The 24,412-nt window shown below is 40.2% G+C and overlaps 2 protein-coding genes across 2 annotated transcripts in view; both read right to left on the bottom strand.

Moving 5' to 3' along the window:
- Window positions 1–6,779, bottom strand: part of grin2bb (glutamate receptor, ionotropic, N-methyl D-aspartate 2B, genome duplicate b) — a 121,095-nt gene extending 114,316 nt beyond the window's left edge. Inside the window, exons 1-3 of the mRNA XM_042485841.1 lie at window positions 6,707–6,779; window positions 4,873–4,887; window positions 122–833 (exon numbers count right to left, since the gene is read on the bottom strand). Coding sequence (XP_042341775.1) covers window positions 122–130 — 9 coding nt within the window. The 5' untranslated portion in view covers window positions 131–833; window positions 4,873–4,887; window positions 6,707–6,779. The remainder of the gene's footprint in view (window positions 1–121; window positions 834–4,872; window positions 4,888–6,706) is intronic.
- Window positions 6,780–13,131: 6,352 nt separating this feature from the next.
- Window positions 13,132–24,412, bottom strand: part of LOC121941968 (activating transcription factor 7 interacting protein) — a 36,016-nt gene continuing 24,735 nt past the window's right edge. Inside the window, exons 3-14 of the mRNA XM_042485019.1 lie at window positions 23,807–24,319; window positions 23,191–23,653; window positions 21,420–21,598; window positions 21,174–21,311; window positions 20,937–21,008; window positions 20,723–20,832; window positions 18,458–18,522; window positions 16,402–17,064; window positions 15,407–15,508; window positions 15,197–15,274; window positions 14,889–14,971; window positions 13,132–14,054 (exon numbers count right to left, since the gene is read on the bottom strand). Of these exons, the coding sequence (XP_042340953.1) occupies window positions 13,596–14,054; window positions 14,889–14,971; window positions 15,197–15,274; window positions 15,407–15,508; window positions 16,402–17,064; window positions 18,458–18,522; window positions 20,723–20,832; window positions 20,937–21,008; window positions 21,174–21,311; window positions 21,420–21,598; window positions 23,191–23,653; window positions 23,807–24,313 (2,919 nt within the window). The 5' untranslated portion in view covers window positions 24,314–24,319 and the 3' untranslated portion in view covers window positions 13,132–13,595. The remainder of the gene's footprint in view (window positions 14,055–14,888; window positions 14,972–15,196; window positions 15,275–15,406; window positions 15,509–16,401; window positions 17,065–18,457; window positions 18,523–20,722; window positions 20,833–20,936; window positions 21,009–21,173; window positions 21,312–21,419; window positions 21,599–23,190; window positions 23,654–23,806; window positions 24,320–24,412) is intronic.

The raw sequence follows: 24,412 nt of genomic DNA, 5'->3' as shown, positions 1-24,412 counted from the left end.
AGTAAAACTTCAGCCGAAATTCATCTCAGCAAAACATAGCAAGTGCTTTTGGGGGGAAAAAGCTGCAGGAAATGCACACAGACACACAAATCCAACCCAATTACTGGAATCAGTGGCCTACCTTGAACATTGCCAGCCCGGATCTCCTCTCTGCTCTTCAGAACTGGCATGATGGAGTGATCTGGGATTCGACTCCTCCTCTCATAGCCTCGGATGAAGGGATGGTAGACAGATGAAGTCACGCACAGACGACTAAGGTGGGGTCTTGCAGGGCGAGGGGTGAGCAGTCTCAGGTTAAGGTGGGCGATGCTGGGCGTTATCAGAGTGGGGAAGGGGCGGTGTGAAGATGGACTGTTTTTAAAGTGTGATAATATGTACAAAGGACACTTAATTGCTGAGAAACTAGTAAAGAGGCCAGAAAAGATGAATCTGCTGATGTAAGTTGGTTGAAAGATGCTTTTGACTCAGATCTTAAAAGACTTTAAAAGTTAACCATCAACTCAAAATGGCAGCGTAAGTGTGAACTCAATAAAAAAAACTAAAAGATGATAAATGGTAAGTGATGAAGGGATGCTCTTTCATTCGTCTCTTTCCATTCGAGTCTCTTCCCCCTTCCTCCAACGCTGGTGATGCAGCTCGCCAAGGTCTCCTCCCAGAAGTCTGCGAGCGTGTGAACACAGTTGCCGTGGAGATGAGCAGCAGTGGGTGTGTACGTACTCCTCTTCTTCCCTCCCTTCCTTCTTCTTCCTCTTTGGCTTTCTTGCCTTTGCTTTGCCTTAGCCGGTCATGATGATCAGTTTTTCGGCCCGAGCTGCGTACTCCTCTTCCTCAGTCTGGTGGGGAGAAGGGGAGAAGGCCAGAGTCAGATGGCGGGGAAAGGCGGTGGATGGATGTGCTGTTGGTGAAGGCTGAATGCCTCTGTGTACACAAGTCAATTGCCTCTGAGGTCAAGGCTTAACTCAGTCAAGCCGCTGTGTCTACATGCCCCCTTACACTGCAGTCTCAACGTGTTGAACGTTGTTGCCTAGTAATATCGCTGTGCTATTTTCTTCTCAGGAGATGCTCTCGGTGCTTTTGTTTTATCCTTGCTTTAATCCTGTTTTTTACACTATGGGTCCTTATTCAAAGTGGGCTGCAGAGATTTTTACTGTTCACATCAAGATATCAATATCTTTGTTTATATTGCTGCACTTCTTGCAATTCAACGAAAGGAACTACTTCTTGACTTACGGGCTTAAGTGGCTTTTTATATTGCAGAGTTGATGTGATGAAGTGCTTTTATTTGTCAGGTACTTAATTCATCAGATTTTTCCAAAACAGATATTCTAGTGTGTTTATTTTGTTTCTCTATCAATTTTTTTAGACTATTTACTGTATCACAATGTAGTGTGTAAATCAATAGTGTGATTTAATGTCAAATACACAGCGATAGGAGATTTTATTGTTATCACCCACTCCTAATGTTTATCTATAATCACTTCAGACTCGATTCGTTTACTTTTTTAGATTTCATAATAAGGCCCTCCCTCACACTGGAATCTGCTCTTTATTATGTGTTACAAGGACACTTTTATCCATTTATTTCCCATTAAGTTAATCACCATCAAATACATTAAAATTTGTGTATTTAAATCAATATTTGTGCCTTTATTGATAGTAGGCTAATGTTGATTTTAAAGAAACTATGCAGGAATTTACTTCTTATTTTTCTGGGCGCAGCGCGCAGTGTGGTCAGGATTTTACAACACAATTGCCAAAAAAAGTGCTGGCATTGTGTGTTCCTTCAAACAACATTACAATTGTATGTTATTATTTAGTAGCTAAGTTGAAACTTTAAATTTTTGTATTTCAGGTTTTTAGGTTACGGAACAGGCCACTTGATTGTGATTAGGAAACAATCATTTTTGGGCTTAAAAACAGTTTTGGTGGTTGCACTATCCCAATAACAAACACAGCAATGTCTTTTATAAAACTGTTGCTATCCTCTATGAGAAAAAACAAAAAAACAAACAGAGACGGGTCACAAAAAAACAACTGGTTTTGCTGTTTGTTGGTCTTGAACTTGGTCTACAGCTTGTCAGGCATCTCGCCTAAGTGCCATTCATCACCCACCATCCCCTCCACCTCCCGCTGATTAGGTCAGCTCGTATACCAGATCAAATTAAAAACACTGATACGTATGAAACGTGAAAATGTAATATATTCATAGATTTATTTTTGGCTACAAAAATTGCAAACACAGCCCCAAAAAGACGCTTGTTGAAAAACTGACAGTTTTGGTTCCCCAGATTAAAAAAGGTTTATCAACCTGTGCTTTAATCCAATGTGGAAAACAACTTTGGGCTGACAATGAAATCTCTCTGATGCAGTTTAAATGATAAGTCGAGAAATCTATTAGTCAATCAGCAAAAAATGAATGAGCAACTATTTTGATAATTATATGGTTTGGGTTTTTTCCACAAAAATTGTTTTTAGTTCCATTGTCTCACTTGTGCCGGATCTCTCAGTCTTTGACAATAGTCAGTTCTGTTTTCAGATTTTGAGCTGTTGGTTGGAAAAAAGAAGTAATTCACCTTGGACTTGACAGATATATTTTCTCTCTAGAGAAAACAATCAACAGATTATTCAATAACTTTTGTTTATTCAATAATTGTTAGTTTCAGCCACATTAATGTGCTTTCTGTCTATTTCATCCTTTAAGTCTTTAACAGATCAAGCGAGTTGTCATTTTAACGTGCATATGCTCGCAGGGATATGTCTGTATCTGGAAACGCTTGTGTGTGTGTGTGTCTTTATCTGTGTATTTTGAGGAAGTCGGATATGTAGGTATACACAATTTAGCCTTAGGAAAATTGTCAGAGGATATCTGCATGTGTAGAATTTTAATCCTGTCTGGCAGTGTAATGAATTATTCATTTAACAAATTTTATTTACAAAAATCCATCTTTCTCTCTGACTGCCTCAAAGTCTAATTATCTCCAACTCTCACAGTAGTATTAAAGTGACACTGATAGCTTGGCTCACGCAGAATAATACAGTATTTCCTTAAATAAACCTTAGCGGAAAACAACTGAATGAGGCTTATTTGCTTGTTTGGTTCCCTCGCTGGGTTGTGAATCAACAGCTTTTCAAAATGCTAAATGTTATTTGATGAGTTATTCCAGAAAGACCTTTTCACTGAAGTACCTATGTAACTTCCTTACTTCATCAAAATGTCAAAATGTGTGTCTCTCTTTCTATCTCTCGATTTGCTACAACTTTTCAATTGCTTTCTGAGTGGCACCGTTTTGATGTGAAATCAACAAGCATTTGTGCTCCTGATGTGCTCAGTATTTAAAGAGCTCCACAATCTTAACACAGTCTTAATGACTCCTCTTTTGAACATAAATCCTTCATTAGCCCGAAACCCAAGAGGTGAGCATGCCCTTTTAAGCCTTTATATTTTAAACTACTATGTGCTCACAGCGAGGCAACATCGCACCACTCTTTTGAAAGATGTCCTAAATCATTTAGTCTGTTTGGGCTTAAAGACACTGCGTTAAAATCAACTTGAAACTTTCAGGGCAGGGGCCCTCGTTCACTCTGTTAATGGAGAATATTTAAGAGGAAGCCGCAGTAAGACCCTTTTTATGTTTTAAGTTTGCATATGAGTAATGTCAAGAGATCTGATGATATTTTTACATACTAAGTGGAAACTAAATGTCTAATGACACGTGAGTATTTCATGTTGTAGAGGTTAAGGGTTATGGGTTACAGGTTAAGGGTTAGGTTTAAGTTCCTGACTGATAGGAATCACTTTATATACAAAGATTATAGTGTAGGCAAAAGATACTACACAACCTGAATTCAAACAGTTGAGGAAATGTATAATAATTAGCTTTTTATGTGTAAACAATTAAGTTTGTTCTCATTTTGTATAATCATCTTTAGGATAATTATGCCGCTATTAATTAGCTATTTAGATGATTAGCAAGTTAATTAACATAATAAGACATCTGTTTGTAGAAATGCTAACACAGCATTGGATCAGCTATCCATTATATGATGCACTCTGAGACCCAGAGCCTACTATGTCGTCTATAGTGTGCAGTGGTTTTATTAAGGTCATGCTGAAACAGTAAAGCTGGTGTATGAGTCACAATAGATCTGTGATTCATTGTCAGAGATCTAGTCATTTATAGAGATCTGTAGCAGATCCATCGAGCAGGAAACAAGAAGAAATGTAATGGAGGAGGAGGAGGAGGAAGAGGAGGAGGAGGGCATCAACAAAGCATTGGTTAACAAACCTCAACCAACTAAAATGCACACTAAGGAGAGGAAGAGGGCTCAAATGAATGCATGTAAATGCATGCACTTGCACACTGCACACTGCACTGGACTAATTGAGTGAGTCAGCTGATGAAGAGGGATTTAACCAAATTGCCAGTATTTTGAGATGGTTTCTGCCACAGATTAGAAATCGTCCTTGAGTGAGAAATCTTTGTTGCTCAAAATCCCTATTGAGAGAAGTGATAATGCGTGAAATTCTTCGATATATAACGGTATATATATATAGAAAATGGATAAAGATCAAAGGCATGGTCTGATAAACAACCAATTAGTCACAGCGGGGTGAAGAAAGGTTTACCAGTACAAGCAAATGTGGTGGAAAATATAAAAATACCCTTCACAGAGAACCTGCTGATTAAAGTTCATGCAGAATATATATTCCCATCAGTATCATGCAGACATTCAAACACACTCACACATACACAAGCACATGCACACTGGATAAGCTGTCTTGCACACACACATTCAGTGCACACACCTACATGCATGTGCATACACTCAGTTACAAAGAAGAAGTGGGTGCTATATTAATTCACTACTCACCTAATTAACTCTTTTCTGTAACACATAATTTATAGACTGTAGTGGAGATGTTTTACAGAGGAGCAGAGTTGAGACACAAAAGCAAAGACAGAGCAAAACGAGTGGTCCTTCATATTCCTTCATGACGACATCCCACTCTCAGAACAATCAAGAAAAGAGGTATTTATTAAGCCTCTTTATCAGTCCGTAAGAAAGGAGGAAAAAGGAGACTAAAGTGGCTGGTGTGGGCCTAACGCTACTGAGCGAAATTTTTGAGTGCACAGGTTGATGTCCATGGATATATAGGCTAAAAACTTACAGTCTAGCAGTGTAATGCTTTAAAACAGCGCTCCCAAAAAGGTGTGGCAGTGAGAAGTAGAGACGAAGCATCAAACACAAACGTAAAGAAAGAAGGGGAATGTGAGGGAAAGAGAGAGGTAGTGATGAGATTGGATATTAAGTCCTATCTATTTTTTAATCTGTCTATCAGTCTGTCTCTATCTTACAACCTGCACACTGTCCATTACACCTCAAATCCACCGCAAGGCATTACCCACTTAATCCACTGTTCAACATCCAACTAATGCCAACTGGTCTCTCTTGCCTGACAGAGGATGAGGATGAAGACAAGTGGAGGGGGGGGGGGGTTTAAAGGATGAAAAATGGCTAGTTCTGAATGAAAGCCAATCGAAGCGAGGGAAGGTAAAATTGAAAACATGCAGAAGCATGAGGATTGAATTCTGAAATGTACTTCTTTATGATAATAAGAAGCATATTTAAGGTTTTAGGATTATGTGTATGAGTGTGTGTGTGTTGGGGGGGTTGTATGAGAACTAATGGCTGCTGATGGACTGGCAGGATGAAAATAAGCACAAATCAAGCATGAAATGGGATACACTCTTAATGACCTGAGATGGCCATTAGCTCTGAACTTTGAATGCAGCTCAATAGATAACATGAAGAGAGTGTCATTTAGTTTAGACTTAATATTCCCAACTTTTCCCATTTGTAACCAAACACAAAAGGATGCCAAAGTGTCAGGAATTTGTTCTCTTTCTCCATCAGGACTAAACTTGATTTTTCTTTCGTTGTTAATTCACAACAGGTTGCAAGACAGATTGATTTATTTAATTCTTAAATTGAAAAGGGGATGAAATGTGTCAACACATCAAAAATAAAACAAGATTTCTCAAAGACAAGAATTAAAAATGGGCGCAATTTGCCATGATGAGAACAACAGATGAGGAGGAGGGCATGAAAACGGAGCGAGACCAGACCGATATCAACCCACTGAACACTGTTTTTTTAGACATAGTTTAGTGTGCGAGCGCATGTGTGTGTTAATGTGTGTTTTATGTATACGTAAAGCACACACAAATACACACAGACAGACAGATGGACAGACACTAAACGATAGTTAACCTACCTAGAGTAACATTTAAGAATCCCGCAAGAGTGTGATGCAAAGAAAATGGGTGTGGAGGGACCAAAAGAGAAGGAAAAGGGAAAAAAGAGTCATTCATGAGGAGTTTTTTAGTTGTCTCTGAAGAAAATTCATCCAAGTTCATATAACATCAGAGTTTAGAGACAGAGAGAGGCGTAAGATGGGGAAAAATGAACTGACGGCAGCTGCTAGAAATGAAATGGCAAGGAGGGACTGACAGGTATGATATGGTTTGGTGAAAGGGAGGGAAGAGTGGAGAGGAGGAAAGAGAGGACAAAAATTAAAACAAAACTCCTCCCTCCTTCCTCTTTTCTCTCACTCATAAATAGAGGAAATTGTACACCAGGTAGATGGAGAAATAGATGAGGAGGCAAATGACGGAGAGAGAGACTATATGAAAAGATGAAGCACCTCCCAGCACCGCGATGAGGAATAAGAAAAATATAAAACGAAAGAAAAAATTGAATACTCCAAAGCCTTCCGTTTTTGCTCTGTTTAGTGAGGCGAGGGGGGGGAGATTGTCAGTTATATCCCCCCTCTCTCAGCAACTGGTCAGTCTTCTTTTATCTTCTGTCCTCCTCAAAGCAAGGTGCTACCTTCCCCTTCAGATGAGCTGTAACCCTTTGCCAACACAGCTGTTGGACATGGCACTCAGGCTGGCTGCACGGTGGGGTGCTGCTACCCAGAGATACAGAGAGTGGAGCCGAAACACACCTCTGGCTGGCACAGAGCGCAAAACACAACTCCTACTGCACTCACTCGCTCTACTCCTCCTCCAAGAGAAAGAGAAAGAGAGAGAGAAAGAGAGAGAGCGAGATAGTGAGATGTGGAGGTGGGTCCCTCTGTAGGATTGTGAATTAGAGGGATGCTACAGTAAAGAAGAGCTGTTGCAACAATTGTCAAGAAAATTTTCCCTACAAAGAAAGCAATGGCTCCCCCTGTTGTTCCACTGAGTTCAGAGATGAAAATAAAACTGTTAAATGTGAAGAATAATACCTCTGGAAACTATACATTTTTCTCAAGGGCAGTTTCAAAAGCATTGATGTTATAGTGTCATTTGCTGTGAACTGAGAGTGTGTTTACTTAACCTCATATTAGCCCAATAATAATTAAATTACCAGTATTGTCCAGTCCCGCTTCTTGCAATTAAGTTTAAGACTGATTTTCTAATAACCAAAATTGATGGACAATTTGTTTTGACCAAATGTTTATTGTAACATAAAACATGACTTTTTGACCAGTGAAAAAGTTAAATTATCTATGTTAAGTGTTGGAAAAACAACCCTTTTTAGAGTGGAACACATGGAAGACATTGAACATATTATATTGTCATAAATGTATCTACTTGCTTTGACAACATAAGTGGAAAATATCTGGGATTTCTGGCCTGCTTTCTGGATGATTTTGCATTTCTCACTCTGCATGTGAGATTCCACTGCTTGGATTTCTATCATGACAATTTAAAGAAAAGGAATTTATTAAATTACTTGCCCCCCAAAAAAGATTTTAGCAATTATTTTGAGATTTTATAGTGCAACATCAAAAAAAAAAGATTAATAAAATCCAACTTCCCATGTCTGAGTTTGTTTAAGACTTTTGAAAGACTGATTTAAGTCAATTTAATACTTATTAAGGCCTTATTCTTAGATTAATAAATTTTGTCCCTAGGATCCACGGGAACCCTGTTCAGTTAAGTATTGTGTGTATTGCAGGGTTGTTGTTTTTTTGTTTGTTTATTTGGTTGTTTTTTGTCTAATTGTTTGATTTAATTTGCCCCTGTCCAATCTTCAGGGCAGTTATAGTTGCCAACATTGCTTATCAATTTAATTGGTGGTATTTATCTTTAAGGTTGGGGTTCCTGTTTCTTTCTGTTTTTTTTTTTTGTTTTGTTTTTTTTTTGTTAAATCCGGTCTCAATCATGTGAAGGAATTCAGCCATCATTAATTTAATAATTTCCACCCTCTGTGACATGTCGAGATGTCTTTATTGAAAAGTGCCTTTAAGTATAGTACTATGTAACTTACTTAAAATGTGAACGCAGTAGTTTTATTTGTAAATATGTTTTCATCGTAACATTATCAAATTTATTGAACTAAATCAACTTCTTTAACCACTGACTGAACAACATTGGTTCATGACTTTGGGTGGATATCATAAAGGTTTTATACAGATAAGTACGTCGATGTTGCGTGGCTTCCGTATTTCCTAATTACCGAAATTCAAACAATGGCAGCGCTTGTAAAAGCTAACGTTAGCTAGTAGCTAGGATAGCTAACGCTACTAACTTTTCACAAGCGACGTTAACGTTTGACACAGGCAAAACAGTCTTACCGTGTTGTGAATGGTCTTGAAGGAGGAAACGCTTTTGTGGGACACTCGGTGTTTTTTTTCACGCGACACATGACAAAATGATGAAAATATGCCAAATAGTCCCGGTACATTGTTGACGACTGAGCTGAGAGTGACAGTGACAGTGACGTAGTAGAAAACGTCCGCGAGGCACACCTGGGTGACGTAATAACGTTCTGTGGAGCGAGACATCAAAATGAGTTTAGTTAAAATCATTTATTTATCAATTAGCCTAATAATTTAATGTCCTTTTTGTCTTAACTTTATCATAACTAATTATTATTTCAGCAACTAATTTCATTATTGTTATTTTTATCTCATTATTTCATTTGTGTCTGCCTGTTCAAATAAAACCTACAGGCCTGTGTATTGAACTACTAGCTAAATATACTGTTATTGTTGTATGAGTAGGCTGATAAGTAACAAGAAATTGCATTACAGAGATGCAGAATAATGTTTCAGGCAATGTGAAAACAGCTTTCCCTCCATACATTGTGCACCAGGAGGTAATGACAAGTTGATATTTCAACTGTAAAAAATCCCTACTTGGAATTAGTCACAAAAAATAAATAAGCACATTTTTTATTTGAAGGTATAAGTATCAAGATCGCTTGTTTATGTTATGTGTTTATGTAAAATAAATAAATAATAACAATTATAATAATGATGATAATAATAACACTATCATTATATTGATGAACTGGCAATATAAGTAATGGCTTAAAAGAATTAGTCAGGCTATACAAATAATCTATTTACTAAAGGTGTTCAGTACATGTACGGTATCTTCAAACTGAACTAACAACAGATTCATGTCACAGGTTGCACAGTGGTGGAGTTGAAAGACTTTACAGGTGGGGGGGTCACACCTGAGGCCTGCCTTGTTTAGTCAGTTTAACTGTTAGTTTAACTGGCACTCCAAAATTCACTCCTATTTAAACACTCCTCTAAATATTTAATGTTTAATGTAGCTAAATGTCTGGTAGAGGTAGTCAAGGGCAATAGTGCAGATTTTCCCCACTAATTTTCTATCAAGAGATCTTAAGAGTTAAAAAAATATGTAGGAGGTGGAGAAGAGACTGACAGACATTCTGAATGAAAAGCAGTATATCGTCTGCATACGGAGATATGTAGTGTCTGTTATTGTGAACAAAAATAGGTTCATGATCAGCTGATTGTCAAACAGGCAAGAGGCTACTGCAAATTTTATGCAGTATCACCATAGCTATTGCGACTGTATACAGTAGTTGAATGAGTGCAGAGAAATAATTTCCAAAATCAGTGCAACGCAATGAAGCCCATAAGAAGACCCACTGGAGAGGGTGAAATATCTTCTCAGCATCTAAAGAAAGAACAGTATTTTGACAGAGTGCTTTTTTTCCCCTGACCATGAATTGTCACAGGGCTGCATCCAATAACTTTCTGGTAGCCTGATTATTTTGATATTTATCTAGCCAAATGATTGTTACAAGGGTGTGCATTACCTACCAGGCTTCCGTGTTAGCATGGTATGCCCCTTGGCGTGGCTGACACCATGTCTCCTTGGGTTTTCTCAGGAACTATGAGGTATGCATTTTGTGGGTCTACTGTTCTGCATGTTCACAGTGTGTAATTGGTGTTACATCTGCCTGCACTCCTTGTTTTGCAGGATTGATACTGTCCCCTTTGAGTCTTTGCTTCACGCACCTTCACTGTTTGTGACTGGAGGCTAGTGTATTTTATGGTGCTAACTTCAAGTGGCTTCCATTGGGCCTGCAGCTAACCCAAATTCTTTTCTTGGTCTCTGTTCTGTTGTTGATAGTGATGAGCTGCAGAGTGACGGCTCTCACCTTCCTTGTGTCTGGGGAGACGTGGCTTCCTTCTATGGTATGTATATAGTCTCCTTTGAATTTGAGTGTAACTCCCAGTTGATAATGTTTCAGTGCACTTTGCAGGCACTTGTATGCCAGGCTGTGCATCATGGTGTTGGCCTTTTCCATGGTCCCCGCCTCCACTCCCCAGGTTAACTACTGTTTTGTCTCTATGTTTCCATATTTCCACGTGTTTGGTCTGTACTAGTGTGCTTCTGCATTCACACTCAACGCTTCCATCCATGTCATTATATTGATCGTTTTTTTACTTCTATTGTTCTTTTGTTTTTTTGTTTTTTTTCCGTAAGTAGCTCTGCAGCTTTGTCCATGCTTGCTTCGGTGGAGTGATGAAGCTGTCCATATAGAAAACTGGGAATGTTACATTTTCCCTGTGAGAATATGGGCGGTGTGTAATTTGTTTCTTTTTCTTTACTTTGGTTAAGGTTGGTTTTAGGTTATGATATTCTGTTTCTTTTAAGTTTATTTTATTGCAAGAGTTATTTCTTTCTATTTGTGCTTCTTGTGTTTGATTCCGAACCTGTGTGACCTTTTTAGTCCTAAAGTGGTTAAACGTTTCAAGAATTTGCTGATATTGAAAGTCCTTTAGGGTGGTGTTGCCAACAATACTACATTAAAAAACAAGCAAACAAATAAAAAAACAAAGAAATATGCCATAACTTAGAGAGGGGGTTTGGTGTCTGAGGTGAAATGACGTTGGATGAAGCCTGTTTGGCCACATGTACCAGAGATCTCATAAATGGTTTAAATGATTTACTTGTATTCTCCTCTGCTTCTGCTGTTGAAGCAACAAATGAGAAACACGCCAGTATGCTTGCCACTGGCGCCCTCTTGTGGTGTGTGCAGCAAATGCAAAGATGAAAACTTTAAAGGGTCCTGTAGAGTTATACTGTCAACACAATTTATGTTTACATAAATTTTTCTAACCCAAATGTATGGCGTCCACTGTTGAGGTGCTCATTAACATATTGTATTTCACCCGAGTTGGCTGCATTCCAGCACAAGTCAGAAAACGAAGATGTTAGCAAAACCAGTTCTAGCCAGGTTAGCCATTATTAGCAATACCAGTTGATAGCATAAATTACACTGTATTTTGGACAAACACATGTCAACAGATAGAAGTTGGATAGCGTTGTTTGAGCAACTGACTTAATGAGACATAAATGAGACCAAAATGCTTATAAACGGTTATTTTACTGCAGCTTTCAAGGTTGTTGATGTGTGAAGCAGCCATCTTGGATTTTAAGGTTGTGGTTGGTGAGGTTTCTCCTAAGGCTATTCAAAAGAGGCTAGGACTTGTTGGGGTATGGCAAATATGCAATGAAACCGGAGCTGCAATGTTGGAGGCTTACAGCGGACAGCAGTAGAAGTAAAGGGAAGGAATCCAGAGTTGCTCTTTGGGTGCACTATTTTTTAGCCCTGATAGGTGCTTTTGGCGCAACAAAACTTTTCGGTACACTCCAATTGGCGGTGGCTGATATACAATGGAGTGTTTGCATAGAGAAAGTATTTGTTTATTGTCTTTTACTACGGACATTTTTGTTCTATGCTAGTGCGCCAGCCATTGAGCCTTTCGGCAGCTGCAGAAAAGGTTTTACTGCGCAAATGTTGTTGATTACAAATTGGAAGCTCAGGCAAGATCCATGTAGACCGAGTCGGTCGAATTGACGTCACAGCACTTGTGATTTGTGTTTGATAGAAGTCTTGTAGTAGCCTACTAGCCTACTCCTCCCGTCTCTGTTACATCAATAAATCTGCATGTAGCCGACTATAAGATCTAAAAATCACCAAAAAGTTTTCTCCATCCATGTTTTCCCGAGCAGTTGCAATGGAACACATTTAAATCAGAAGTCGGAAAAACATACACAGAATTATCGACTTTAGACCTGCAATGGAAACGCTGCATGAACTCTCTTGGTTTCTCCTACTTTCCAAGTAGGAAACCCAACTTCATGGGGAATTCTAGTTGAAATTTCTGACTGAGAACTCCAAAATTCAGACTTCCTGGTGCAAATGGAATGCATCTTAAATCCAGCATCGTTTACATCCATGTTGAGCAGCTGCTTGTCTTCTTCTACCCATCTTTGCTGGTGCATTGCAGCATATTTTAGCATTTTACTGCCAACTGTTGATGTTAATGCAATTGGAACACAGTTGGTAGTACTGGGTGTCTTGTCATCCACGAGCATGTGCGAGAGAAACAAACTGGGGACCCACTTGTGGAAAACCGCTCCATAGAACAACTAGAGATCTCAAACTGCACAAAGAACTTCAATTGTAACAGCTAATCTTGGCAGTTCTTTGGTTCATCACTGGCTGCCAGATACTTTGTAGAGCAGCTGTGGGAGCTGCAGCTCAGCCCAATTATGTGAATCACCATGCAAGGGAAATAAAAAGCCTTCTTTCTTCTGCGCACAGCACTGTATATCCATTTGGCTCTGGTAAAACATGGGACTTTTGTCACAGACATCTCTGTATCCTGTTACCAAAGTGCCAACATCTCTGTGGGACACTGTTGTATTCAAAGTGGTAGATTGGGTTGTGTCTGTTAATTGCACTAAAGAGCAATGAACCAAAAAGGTGAAGATTAAATTTGTCACAAAATTAGAAAGCCAAGACTTTAATAAAACATTTTTATTGTGTTTGTCAAAGTCTGGTCTCCAGACAAAACTTACAAAAGTTATCATTCAGTTTCTACCACACATTTATACATTTCTGTGCAATTCAGAGTTTACACTGACAATCTGTCACCTACTCTCGAGTAAAGCAAAAGACATCCGGATCAGAGTAACAGGAGACAACAACATAAATATCTGACTTGGTAGGGGAGGGTGGGGGTGATGTATTTCAATTATATATAACAGCTTGAGTCACAAAAAATACAATACATACATTAACCAGACAAAACCAACCGTTTGCCGCTTCAGTTCTCCAAGTCAGTCAGAAGTCCAGTTGTTATGCAGAGAAATATTTACAGATACTGTAGATGTTCAATGCACGATATTTGAGTTCCTAACACAAAAAGAAGTAAAGGAAGTCAAGGACTTTCAAATGCAAAAAAAATGTTTCCATTCCATAACTGTTCAGCTAGAGCCAGAGCTGATGACATTTGTGCACTGAGGTTCACAGAAGGAGCCAAAGCGCCCGTAGATGTCTTTGGCTCGAACGGCAAAATGATAAGTGGAGCCAGACTGGAACTGGGTCAGTGTACAGGCCATAGGCAGAGGAAGGGCCTTCACCTCCCCAATCTTCTTCCAGTGCTGCTGCGCTGCATTGCTGTTTGAGTTGTCTTGATGGAAGGCATAGAGGTGATAGCTGTCTACAGTTGCGCAGGTCCGATCAGTTTCTGCCACACACCAGGACAGCACTATACCGGTCTGGCTTGGCACCAGCTTCAGCTGAGGTTGCTGAGGAGGTGAGGTCCGTTCAGCCTCGGGAGGTAAGCGCGGAGGTGCGGGTGCCACAGGGAGAGGCGGCAGTGCCATGCTGGAGCCCCGGGTTGGTGTACCACTGGTTACAGCACGGGATTTTATTGGGGAGTCCTAAAAAAAGAGCAAACTGTTGTCATGAGTTGCTCCCCAGGCAACACGGGCTAAATATGATTATGGCCATTTATTCTTAAATGACAGGAAAAGCAAAGCAGTAATCAGTCATGTAGAAAGCTGTTCTAGAAAGATGATGGGGAAACTATTTCATATACTGAGATAAATGAACTCTAAACTTCCAACTAAGAGCTTAGATAACTGGACAACTGGTACCATTATAAGACCCGTCCATAGATCCATAGATTTCACATTTCATAACATACACAAATAACACCACCCCAAAACATAACAGATGGACAGTGGTGGATGAAGTACCTGAAAGCCGTATTTGAGTAAAAATAATGAATTTTTAATACATATGTAAAAATGCAGATGTATTAAAAATATAATACATAAACAAAATAAAAAAGTATCAAAAGCAATTTTATGATATTAAATGTACTTAAGTTAAGTTAATTTAAAAGCAGTCAGAATTTTGAGAATTATAATTATAAGTTTATTTCTGCGTACCACACTACCTGAAAAATGAGTGTACACCACTTTTTTTCTGAATGTAAAAAATTTAAATAACACATATCTAGTTTTCTATTTCTTCCCAGTCCTTCATTTGTCCATCCATCCCTTCCTCCCTTCCCTATTTTATAGTGGGCAACTAAAATGCTAAGTAAAAGTGATATATTAACTCAATTAAAGTACGATACTCCCAAAAAATACTCATGTACTGTAACAAAGTATTATTACTTTGTTACATTACATCACTGCAGACAAATGAAATTGATTTACAAAACTGTATTTGTGCAATATATGTAAAATGCAACTATAAATCCTCACCAGTGGGGGGCGGTGGTGGACTGTCAACTGGGGATTGGTGGACGAGTTCACATTGCTTTGTGGGGACGACCTTGCTCCTGCACCTGAGAGCACAGCGCACAAGAAAATTACAGATGTACATTTTAGATGTAAAATGCACAATATAGTCATATTATCACATTAATTATGTTTGGTTTTTTTAAATTTAGAACTACACCATTTTTTTATTATCATGCCATATAGCCATAATGAGGTGTAGAGCAATGGTTTATGTGTGTGCATGCACAAAATCACTTTTTCAGGCCCTCAAAGTAATGTAGAGGTCTTACTGTTGGGAATGCTGGTGACTTGGTTGGGACGCTGGGTCGGTGAGGGAGCTGCTACAGTGGCATTCTTCACTCCTGTCACTGGAGAACATAAAATACAACATAATTAGATGACAGGCTGTTTTTTGTTTTTTTTTTTATTACAGGGCATGTTAAGGTTAAAAATCTATTTTATTGTAGGTGGGGAAAAAAGGGGGTGACTTTCAGCTTTACCTTGGACATCATCGTCGTCCTCCGTGAGATCGATGACGGAGCCTTTGGGTCGTGCTGCTGGAGCAGCTGCTTTGGATGGAGTGGATCCTGTAGCTTGGTTGTCTGTGAACATAGAGAGACAAAGATAAATGTTTAGATAACTTTAAGAAAAGAAAAAGCCAGTAACACTGCCCTTTTTTTGGGCCAAAATAAGAGGGGCAAGGACATTTTTAATACTTAAAGACAGTGATACTCAACTTGCTTGGCTTGAGGGCCACTTTTGCCACATGACAGAAGACCAGGGGCCAGTCGCAGCAGCTCCATACACATTTCTGGAATTTTTGGGGGGAATTCAGGACGTTTCTCAGATTTTAGGACATTTCTAGGATTTTAGAGCTTTTCTGAGATTTTAGGATGTTTCTCAGATTTCAGGACATTTCTCAGAATTTAGGACATTTCTAGGATTTTAGGACGTTTCTCTGATTTTAGGACATTTCTTGGATTCTAAAACTTTTCTAGAAGTTTAGGACGTTTCTAGGTTTTTCGCATTACAGGATGTTACTAGGATTTCAGGACATTTCTAGGATTTTGGCACATCTCTAGGATGTTAGGACATTTATAGGATTTTAGGATATTTCCAGGATTTTAGGACATATGGGGTGTTTTTTTTTGGTTTTTTTTAAAGGATTTTAGGACATTTCTAAGATTAGAGGACGTTTCAAGGATTTTAGGACGTTAGGGTCTCAGCTAGGACCTCTGTGGGGGGGAGTACAAGGGATCCTCCACTGGCACTTTTCAGTCTCTATTTTGATGTTGTTTTATGCACTGTGGCACCATATATATTCCTAAAAGTACAAAAACAATTCCAAGTGTGAATCACTTTATTTTCATTGTGAATTAGAAAATGGTTGGGGGAGGACCCAGCACCCAGATTTGCCAGATTTGGCCCACGGACCATAAATTGAGTATCACTGCTCTAAGACAACAAACATGTTAAAATTACAGTACACCCTTGCCTGTCTTTGATGTCAGAGACGTCCCTTGTGGCGGTCCTGGAGCGGTGGAACCCGTTGCTGCCGGCCCGGAGGTTGCGGGTGAAGAAGCTGAAGACATAGCTCCTGCTACAGACACAGACTGAGCCGGTGTCCTGGCCGTCGTCACGGATACCCCTGCGTTGGGTGTAGTTATCCCCCCAGCACCACCTTGGTACACAGCACGGGCAAGAGAGATCTGGGCAGAGGACATCTGTCCAGTGGAGGCCTGGAGCGCTGGGACTGTGGTAACAGCTGGGACAGAGGACGAAGTGGTAGTAGCGGGAGCAGGCTTGAGTATAAATGTGGTGGTGGCAGCAGTGGTTTTGGCCTTGGTGAGAGAGCTGGCTGCAGACAAAGAGGAGACAGGGATGTTGACCAGCGTTCCCGGCTGGCCATTAGCCATTGATATAGGCAGCTGGATGAGCAGCGGCTGGCCCGCAGCCACCATGCCGCTCCCGGGAGCCGTCTTCAGCAGCAGGGTGCCTGTGGGACTCTGAGTGGTGATGCCAGTGGTCAAGGTGTTGCCAGCATTAGAGGTGGAGGTGATCAGCTGGAGAATGGGGGCTTGTGAAACCATGGCAGTGGAGGTGGATGTATGGGCTGGACCTGTGGCAGAAGCTGGTGGGGCAAGCTGGGCTGGATTTGCTGAGGAAAATAGGAAAAATGTCTTGTTTCAGAGTGTGACAGGAAGGATCACTGAGATTTTAAAATGAACTGTAGCTTGTATTTCGTTTGTTTACTCATCATTGTTATTTTTCAGCCTGGACTATATTTTCTCATGTATTGAGTTTAAGTGATATTAAGAAAAACATTTTATTCAAACTGGTCAGTATTAAGCAAGACTGCTGCTGCCTGCAGCCATGAAACAGGCTGCAATGGAATACCGAACTGCCCTGACTCCTCGCTCGATCAGCAAACGATCACGCTTGCTGAATACAAGTTGCTACAGCTGTAACTGAGGGCTAGTCTCTGGAGCTACTCTGACTCTCCTTCTGGTGAAGTAGTCTCATAGCTGCAGGACTGCGGCTGAGGGACCGACGGGTGTGCTAGCTGGCTAATTCTCGTCTGATTTGTTGCCTGATAAAAAGAGCGAGAGTGGGGCAAAGAGGCTCCATGCCACTTATTCCTACTGAAAGTGTTAACTTTTCAAACCATGTCAAAAATAAAGCCTTTCATGTTTCGAAAAGGCAAAGCCATTTCCTATGACATCTGGGCCTTATTGTTTTTTCCAAACATTACTCAAAAGTAAACAGGGACTATTTTCAGCCACAGATTGCATATTCTAAAGAGTATTTAACACAGCTAGACAGCACTGGTCCAATTGACTTAAACTAAACTGCTGTGCCAATGTTGATAGCAATGAGGGAACACATCCCTCCACGTTTGGCTCGACAGGCAATACTTGTTAGTTGGATCATTTCGAATAAACAGTGAGCTGAAAACATCTGAAGTGAGAAACATGCGACTCAGTAACAGAATCTTGGTTTATAGTTGAAAAGCGCTGCTTAGTTTTATTGTTTGATTTCCTTTTTTTTCAGCCTCTGATTTTACTGAACAGGAAGCAGAGTGACGCCCACTTCCTGTTTACTAACTCCTCCCATTATGACAATATGGAGCATTAAAATACATTTCTGAAAACACTTTAGGTAGGAAATAGGCAGCATAGTAACGTAACCTTGATTTTTATTTGATCAGCACTGCTTAGTTTTACGGGCCAAGTTTGAGAGAGAGAAAGGCGGGTAAGTCTCGACAAGTTGTAACAGGCAATTGTGGGCAGTACGAAAATGTGGAAGTACAGCTTTTAGTTCAAACAAGAGCACAAGGAGCCGGCGAAACTCCTCCAAGTGAGGTAAATTGCATCATTTGGTGGAGATTTGGTGGAGTTTCTGTGGCTGGTGAGGAGGGATTTTTAGGCACAGGTTAGATGGAGGCAAGTTCACCACAGTTCATCTACACATACTACCCACATTGTTTCAACACAAAGCTGATAGTTTCCCTCGTACACAACATCCAGCATAAAGGAAATCATGCTACTCACCAACTGTGGAGGTTGAAGAAACAGTTGTTGGATTCTGCTTTACCTCCATTGAAGTGCGGACTGGCCTGTTCAAAAAAGATTGCTTAAGCTTAGAGCTGTTTGTGTCCGCAAAAGGAGGAGGACTGGATGTGGTGCTGACATGCCCTTTTATTCCATTTCATACAGTCATATTTAAACAACTTGTGGCAAGATCTCACCTCATTATAGAAATACATGTCTTTATCAGTATGTAAGTATAGTTTTCAAGCCAATTGCACAACATTTTGTGTACGAGTCATCGGGGATTTATATCCCTTTCAATGTGACATTAATTTTTAATGAAAGCTGCAGAGACTCTAATTGCAGTGAGAATAATATTCAGAATGTTTGATCATTTCAGTGATGGATAATGACAATTGTCCCAGTATGCTCCTGTTCCTCTATTACGAGACTGTCAAAATGTCGCAGCATGCCTGTCAGTATATTCCCGAAAAAATTCCGGTCTTCTCTTCACCCGCAGTATTTCATTGATAACATCACGTATCTCTCTCCAGCTGTCACAAGACAGTAGTGGGAATCGACGCTCAATGTACATCCTCATCGCCCTCCTCAAGTTCGAGGGCAGCGCCTCCTTGCCCAATAATCCAACATAGTTGACCTTTGCGACCCACTCACAGTAGATGTCGTATGGGACTAGGTAGCGGAATACGTAAGATGCGTAGCGGTCAGGCCTCGGATTCCCTGAGCTTCTATGGCAGTTGTGGTACAGCACTTTCTCCAATTGGGAAGTGATTGTGCGGAGCTGAATGTCTGCTCTGCATTTTCCCTCATTGTATTCTGCCAGCTTTTTTGCCATGGCAATATGAGGTGACATTTCTCCGTCCTCTTCCTCCCCCATTTCCTCTTCCTCCATGTTCACGACAGACAGTACGGGACTCTCAGCAACAGAGGGCTCCACTCCCTCGGGCACCTCAGGCTGCGGCTCTACTGTCTGCAGACGGAGCACGCTGTTGGGAGGAGAGGTGCAGTTTTAACTACACTCTGCACTACCCGAGGAAACGCTCAGGCTTCACATTGTAGAACGTCACAAGACTCAGGACCTGGACCCACACGGGTCACTTTGCAGGTACAAAACACAGACTGACACGTGTTTGTTTGTTTTTTCCCAACCAGTCTTAAGAAATATTTGGAGGTTAGGAGTTTAAAAGTTGATCCTGACAAACCGAACAAGGGACAAGGGGTCTTGGGTTTCCAAAACAGTCATGATTTGAAGGATGTAGGGATTCTTTATTCTTTCCATTCGTTCTAAATTCAGTCTCTAGTGATTACAGATAGCAACCTGGGACAACGTCAACTATTCATGCTGTGAACGGCTCTGTATGTGATACTGGCTTCAGTCCGGTATTGTCACGTTCATACAAAAGCCAAATTACATTCACACAATATACCACACACAATTTATAAGTGCACAGACTTCTGTATCAAAGATATGCGTTGATAAATCTAAATATTTTGTCACAGGATGGTCAGGCAAACTTGCAATGAGCTTGCAATTATGTGATAAAAACAACTTCTAACAGGGTTCCCCGCACATTTTCATCTTCAAAATTTCCATGACTTTTCAAGGATCCATACTAAAATTTCCATTTTAGAAAAGCATGCACTTCACTGCCTCGGCAGCACTTGTCTTTCTGGTAACCGTAGTTTACTACACACACGCAGGAGAGGCTCGCATCCCATAACAAATGCCGCCACACTACGTCAGAAAGACACATAACCTGTCAAAAACGGGAAGGCTTAGCCGGTAGTAGTCATGGAAAATGAAAACTGTGCAAGTTTTCCACTTTTATCAATCAGCAAATTTATTGTTTTAGTTAATTTGCCTTGCTTGACATCGGATGTTTTTTGATGCGACTATTGCTCATCGCAGTGTTGATGCTGACACACGATATGGTGCAGCGCTAAGTCAACACACATTAGAGCAACATTATGTCAACAGCTAACTTACCGAAAATAAATAGCGTAGTGTTATACTACATGGAAGGTTTTCCTCTGAAGAATAAATTTATTATACAAAATTCAAAGTTAAAAAAAAATAAAATCAAAATTCCATGAAATTTCCAAAATTTTCAGTTATATTTATAAATTTCTTGATTTTTCCTGGATTTCCATGACCTTGGGAACCCTGTTCCAAAAAACCTTAAGAACCTAATTTCTAAATTGAAGAGTAAAAACTCAGCATGGTTAACAGGGTTTTTAGAAGAAAAAATTGCTCTCAAAACTTACCGTTGACCTTGAGGGATGTTTGCAACAGTTGCAGTCTTGGCAACAACAGCAGTAGCACCAGCAGCAGCAGCAGCGGCGGCAGCGGTGGCGGCAGTAGCAGCAGCAAGAGCCTGCAGAAATCACACCGCACGCTGTCAGAACATTTTCACACACATTCACTTATACTCCAGGTACAGAGACTTTAGCATATAACAACGGGAAAACCATTTCTTACCTTCTGTTTCCTTTTGTTCTCTGAAGCCTGATTAGCCTCTCCGAACTTTTTCGTTAACCGGTTTATCTTGGCCTATACAAACAGTAGAGAGAGGCTTCAGATTTGGGCCTTGCCAACCGTGGGTAGTCAATTCTAGCAGCTGCTTTACTACACAGTTGACAAAAAACACATCTTACAGTTATGTAGTATGTGTTATCTTCCTAAAAATATTACATTTCAACGTTACAGTTTACTTACCTGGAGTGTGTTAATGGCGGTTTGGTGTTTGGTGGCACAGTCGATCTTTTCTACTCTGTCCTTCAGCTCTTGGAAATGTTTGTCAAAAATGGTCAGCTCCAAGACCCTCAACCGTTCATCTACCAGCTGTTGCACAATCTGAGAATATAAGGTCGAGCACAAAAAGGCAAAATTAAGTCATCAAATATCCATCAGTGTCAAGACTTCAGAAAAAAAATCTGCGCTGCACAATACTTGCATACAAACCTTTTCAAGTTTATGGTGACTGCCAGCTTTTGCAGTGATTTTAAGTTCAAGTTGTGCCTCCAATTCCTCACGCTCCACTTTGGGCCTCTTCCCCTCCCTTTTTATCGGTTGTCCATCTTTTTCAGAACCCTCAGATAAAGTGCGCTTCAGTCCAGAGGTGGAGCCCCTCTCCTCTTGCACTGCTCAGGAAACAAAGAAAAACGCCAACTAGTACCCAGTCCATGTGTTCTATTCATTGCCCAAAAGCTTTTATGCTTTCTGACACAACTCTATTTTAGATCAGTCGACAGATCATGCAACAAATTCTCAAAGAAAACACTAAAAACTTTACAATTTATTTTTGTCTCTAACTACACGGCCATGTTTATTCCTGGTATCTCAATACAGGAATATAAACAAGGTCTTTTGGGCTGGTCCTTTATATTATACCCAAAAGTTTACCATCTCAATTTATGAATTGTTCTTGGTAACTGTACAAAAATGACAGTATTTTAAAGGGAGCATTGATGTAATGTAAAATACTTCCTTGTGTGGTAGTAAGAGTTTTGCCAGTACAATATGTTGCCAAATAGTTTTTTTCCCTTTAAACTTAAAGGTCCAGTGTGTAGGGTTTAGTGGCATTTTGTGATAAGGTTGTAGTGCTGTAACTTCTCCTGTGTGCATGTAAGAGAACAAAGGGTGCTGTTGCAAAAACATGAATGGCCCAATCTGGAGCCAGTGTTTGATTTGTCCGTTCTGGGCTACTGTAGAAACAACATGGCAGGCTCTGTAGACGAGCACCTGCTTCCTATGTTAATATATATGGTTACTCTGTGTTAATGAAAACACAATAATTTTTTTTTTCAGGTGATTATAAACAAATGAAAACAAAGTTATGAATATTATACTCCACTGGATCAAGAGATTCTTTTGTATCAAATCTTGGTGGGAATGCCATTTTAATGAATATTACACATATTAAATTGATCAATTTAGTTTAAAAGGAAGTAAAAGTCTCATTCAGCATTACAAGTTCCTTTAACTTGGGACAATCTGGCCTGTATTTGTCATTATTTTGTGTTCGGCTCCTTTAACCATAAAAACGCAAAATCATTAGAGGTTATTTTCTGAAGATCAAGGTACATTTCTGGCTTCAAAGTGCCAGCACAGATGTCCTTTGTATTTTCTTGCTCTGCATAATAATTGCCATTTAATACAACGTGAAAGTGTTCTTAATACCCTCACCATTTGATTTAGCAAACGTACAGACTTGCAAAATAAATTCTGTTGTAGCATCTTAAAGTGAAGCTTGACTTTGTGTGTCAAAATCAATACACAAGTGATGGGGAGTTTGTCGCCGCCTGTGGAAACAGATTCGTCTAGCCTCACAAAATCACTCATGTGACTTTACTCGGGCATCTTGGCTTGGGATTGGAGACTACAAATCTTTGTGTGGGCGTGGAGTTTAAAGATCAAGGGTTTTTGTCAGGCAGGGATGATCTAACAAAAGAGTGTTTGGGCACTAATTAAATGCCATCTTTTTATAATGTAGTACAGCCAACATCTGCAAGCAGAGTCCTTCTGTAATAACCTTGAACCTTAAAATTTCCATAGCCTTCCATTTGAGGGCTACATTAGTTTAACAAGATAGCATAAACTCTGCATGTATAAATAATTGAATGACATATCTAAAAATACTGCTTTTGGTTAATGTCCTTCAGATCTCTATTGATATTAACAATGTTAAGAAATTATCCTGAAGCTGTGCGGCACAACGTCCACTCTCTCATACCTGTATTGGATGGTGGAGTGGATGAAGGCCGTGATGGCTTTTTTGTTTGTCCAACTTCTGTTTTTTCCGTTTTGGGCTCTACTTTCACAGAGTACACCTCCATCTTTTCCTCATTTAGTGATGCTTTCTTCACACCCTCTTTTTTATCCTCCTTTTCTTTTATGTCCTCCTCTTTGATTTCCTTTTCTTGCTTTGTATCCTTAGAGGAAGAAGCTGGTTGAGACGGAGAAGGACAGGGAAAAGAGGAATCAGTGGTAGTGGGAGATTTGGGGGAAGAAGGCTTTTCATCTTTGATTTTGGCTGTTGAGGCCCCGGGGTCCTTGGCCTTTGTAGTGTCACTATCTGTATCCATTGGTTCTGTGCAGTCAGATACTGGAGGTGGTACAGGCGAGCATGGAGCCGAACCTTTAACGGAATCCTTCAACAAATCCTCGGACGGGTCCTCTGTTGTAGTCTGGTCCTCCTGAGGAAGAGCATAATTAACCAGTGATTAGTTAAAAGGTTTTTTGGACTCTCACTCTATCCACACTTCAACATTAACCCTTGTAATGTGAACAAATCCTGGATGAAGCTGTATGCAACAAACAATTATCTAAAAAAATTTCTGTGCATTTACCTCTTTCTTTTCCGCCCCTGGGGTCACTTCAGAGTCTTTTTCGTGTTTTTCCTTGGATTCTGTTGAAGCTGGTGTAACAGACTCCTTCGATGAGGACAAAGTTTTCTGCTCCTCCACTTCCTCCTCATCCTCCATCTTTTTCAGTTCAAAGTTCAGAGAGTGGAATGGTGATGCGGGAGAAGTCGGAGTTTCTTCCTTAGCTTTTGGACTTTGTGAGGAGCCCGGGGAAGGGGACAGATTTAGTGACAGGTAAGGAGCAGGAGAAGCAGGGGATGTCGCTTGTGGGGAGTTTGAGTCCGAGATGTTGTTTTGCTCTCTGTCCCCCGCTTTTTGCCCGTCCTCTTTGTGTGTGCCGTTCATTAGAGGTGACGGAGATGAGTCGGACAAACTTGGAGCCGCTGTCAACAGAGTGTTGTGAAGAGTCTCCAGTTGCTGTCGATCACTTATCTTCATGGTCTTCCTAGCTCGGAAAATCTTCTTCTTTTCCTCTGTCACAACAACTTCCATTGCTGTCTGTGGAGTGAAAAGGAGAGATTAGATGCTATCAAATGTTAAAAATGTGGAAGAACATCTGCAAACCTGTAGTGATAGTTGCAAGAGTAAGCA

Source organism: Plectropomus leopardus, chromosome 4 (assembly GCF_008729295.1).
Source record: "Plectropomus leopardus isolate mb chromosome 4, YSFRI_Pleo_2.0, whole genome shotgun sequence".
Lineage (NCBI taxonomy): Eukaryota > Metazoa > Chordata > Actinopteri > Perciformes > Serranidae > Plectropomus > Plectropomus leopardus.
The sequence above is the reverse complement of the archived record's forward strand: the minus strand, read 5'-3'. Positions and strand labels throughout refer to the sequence as shown.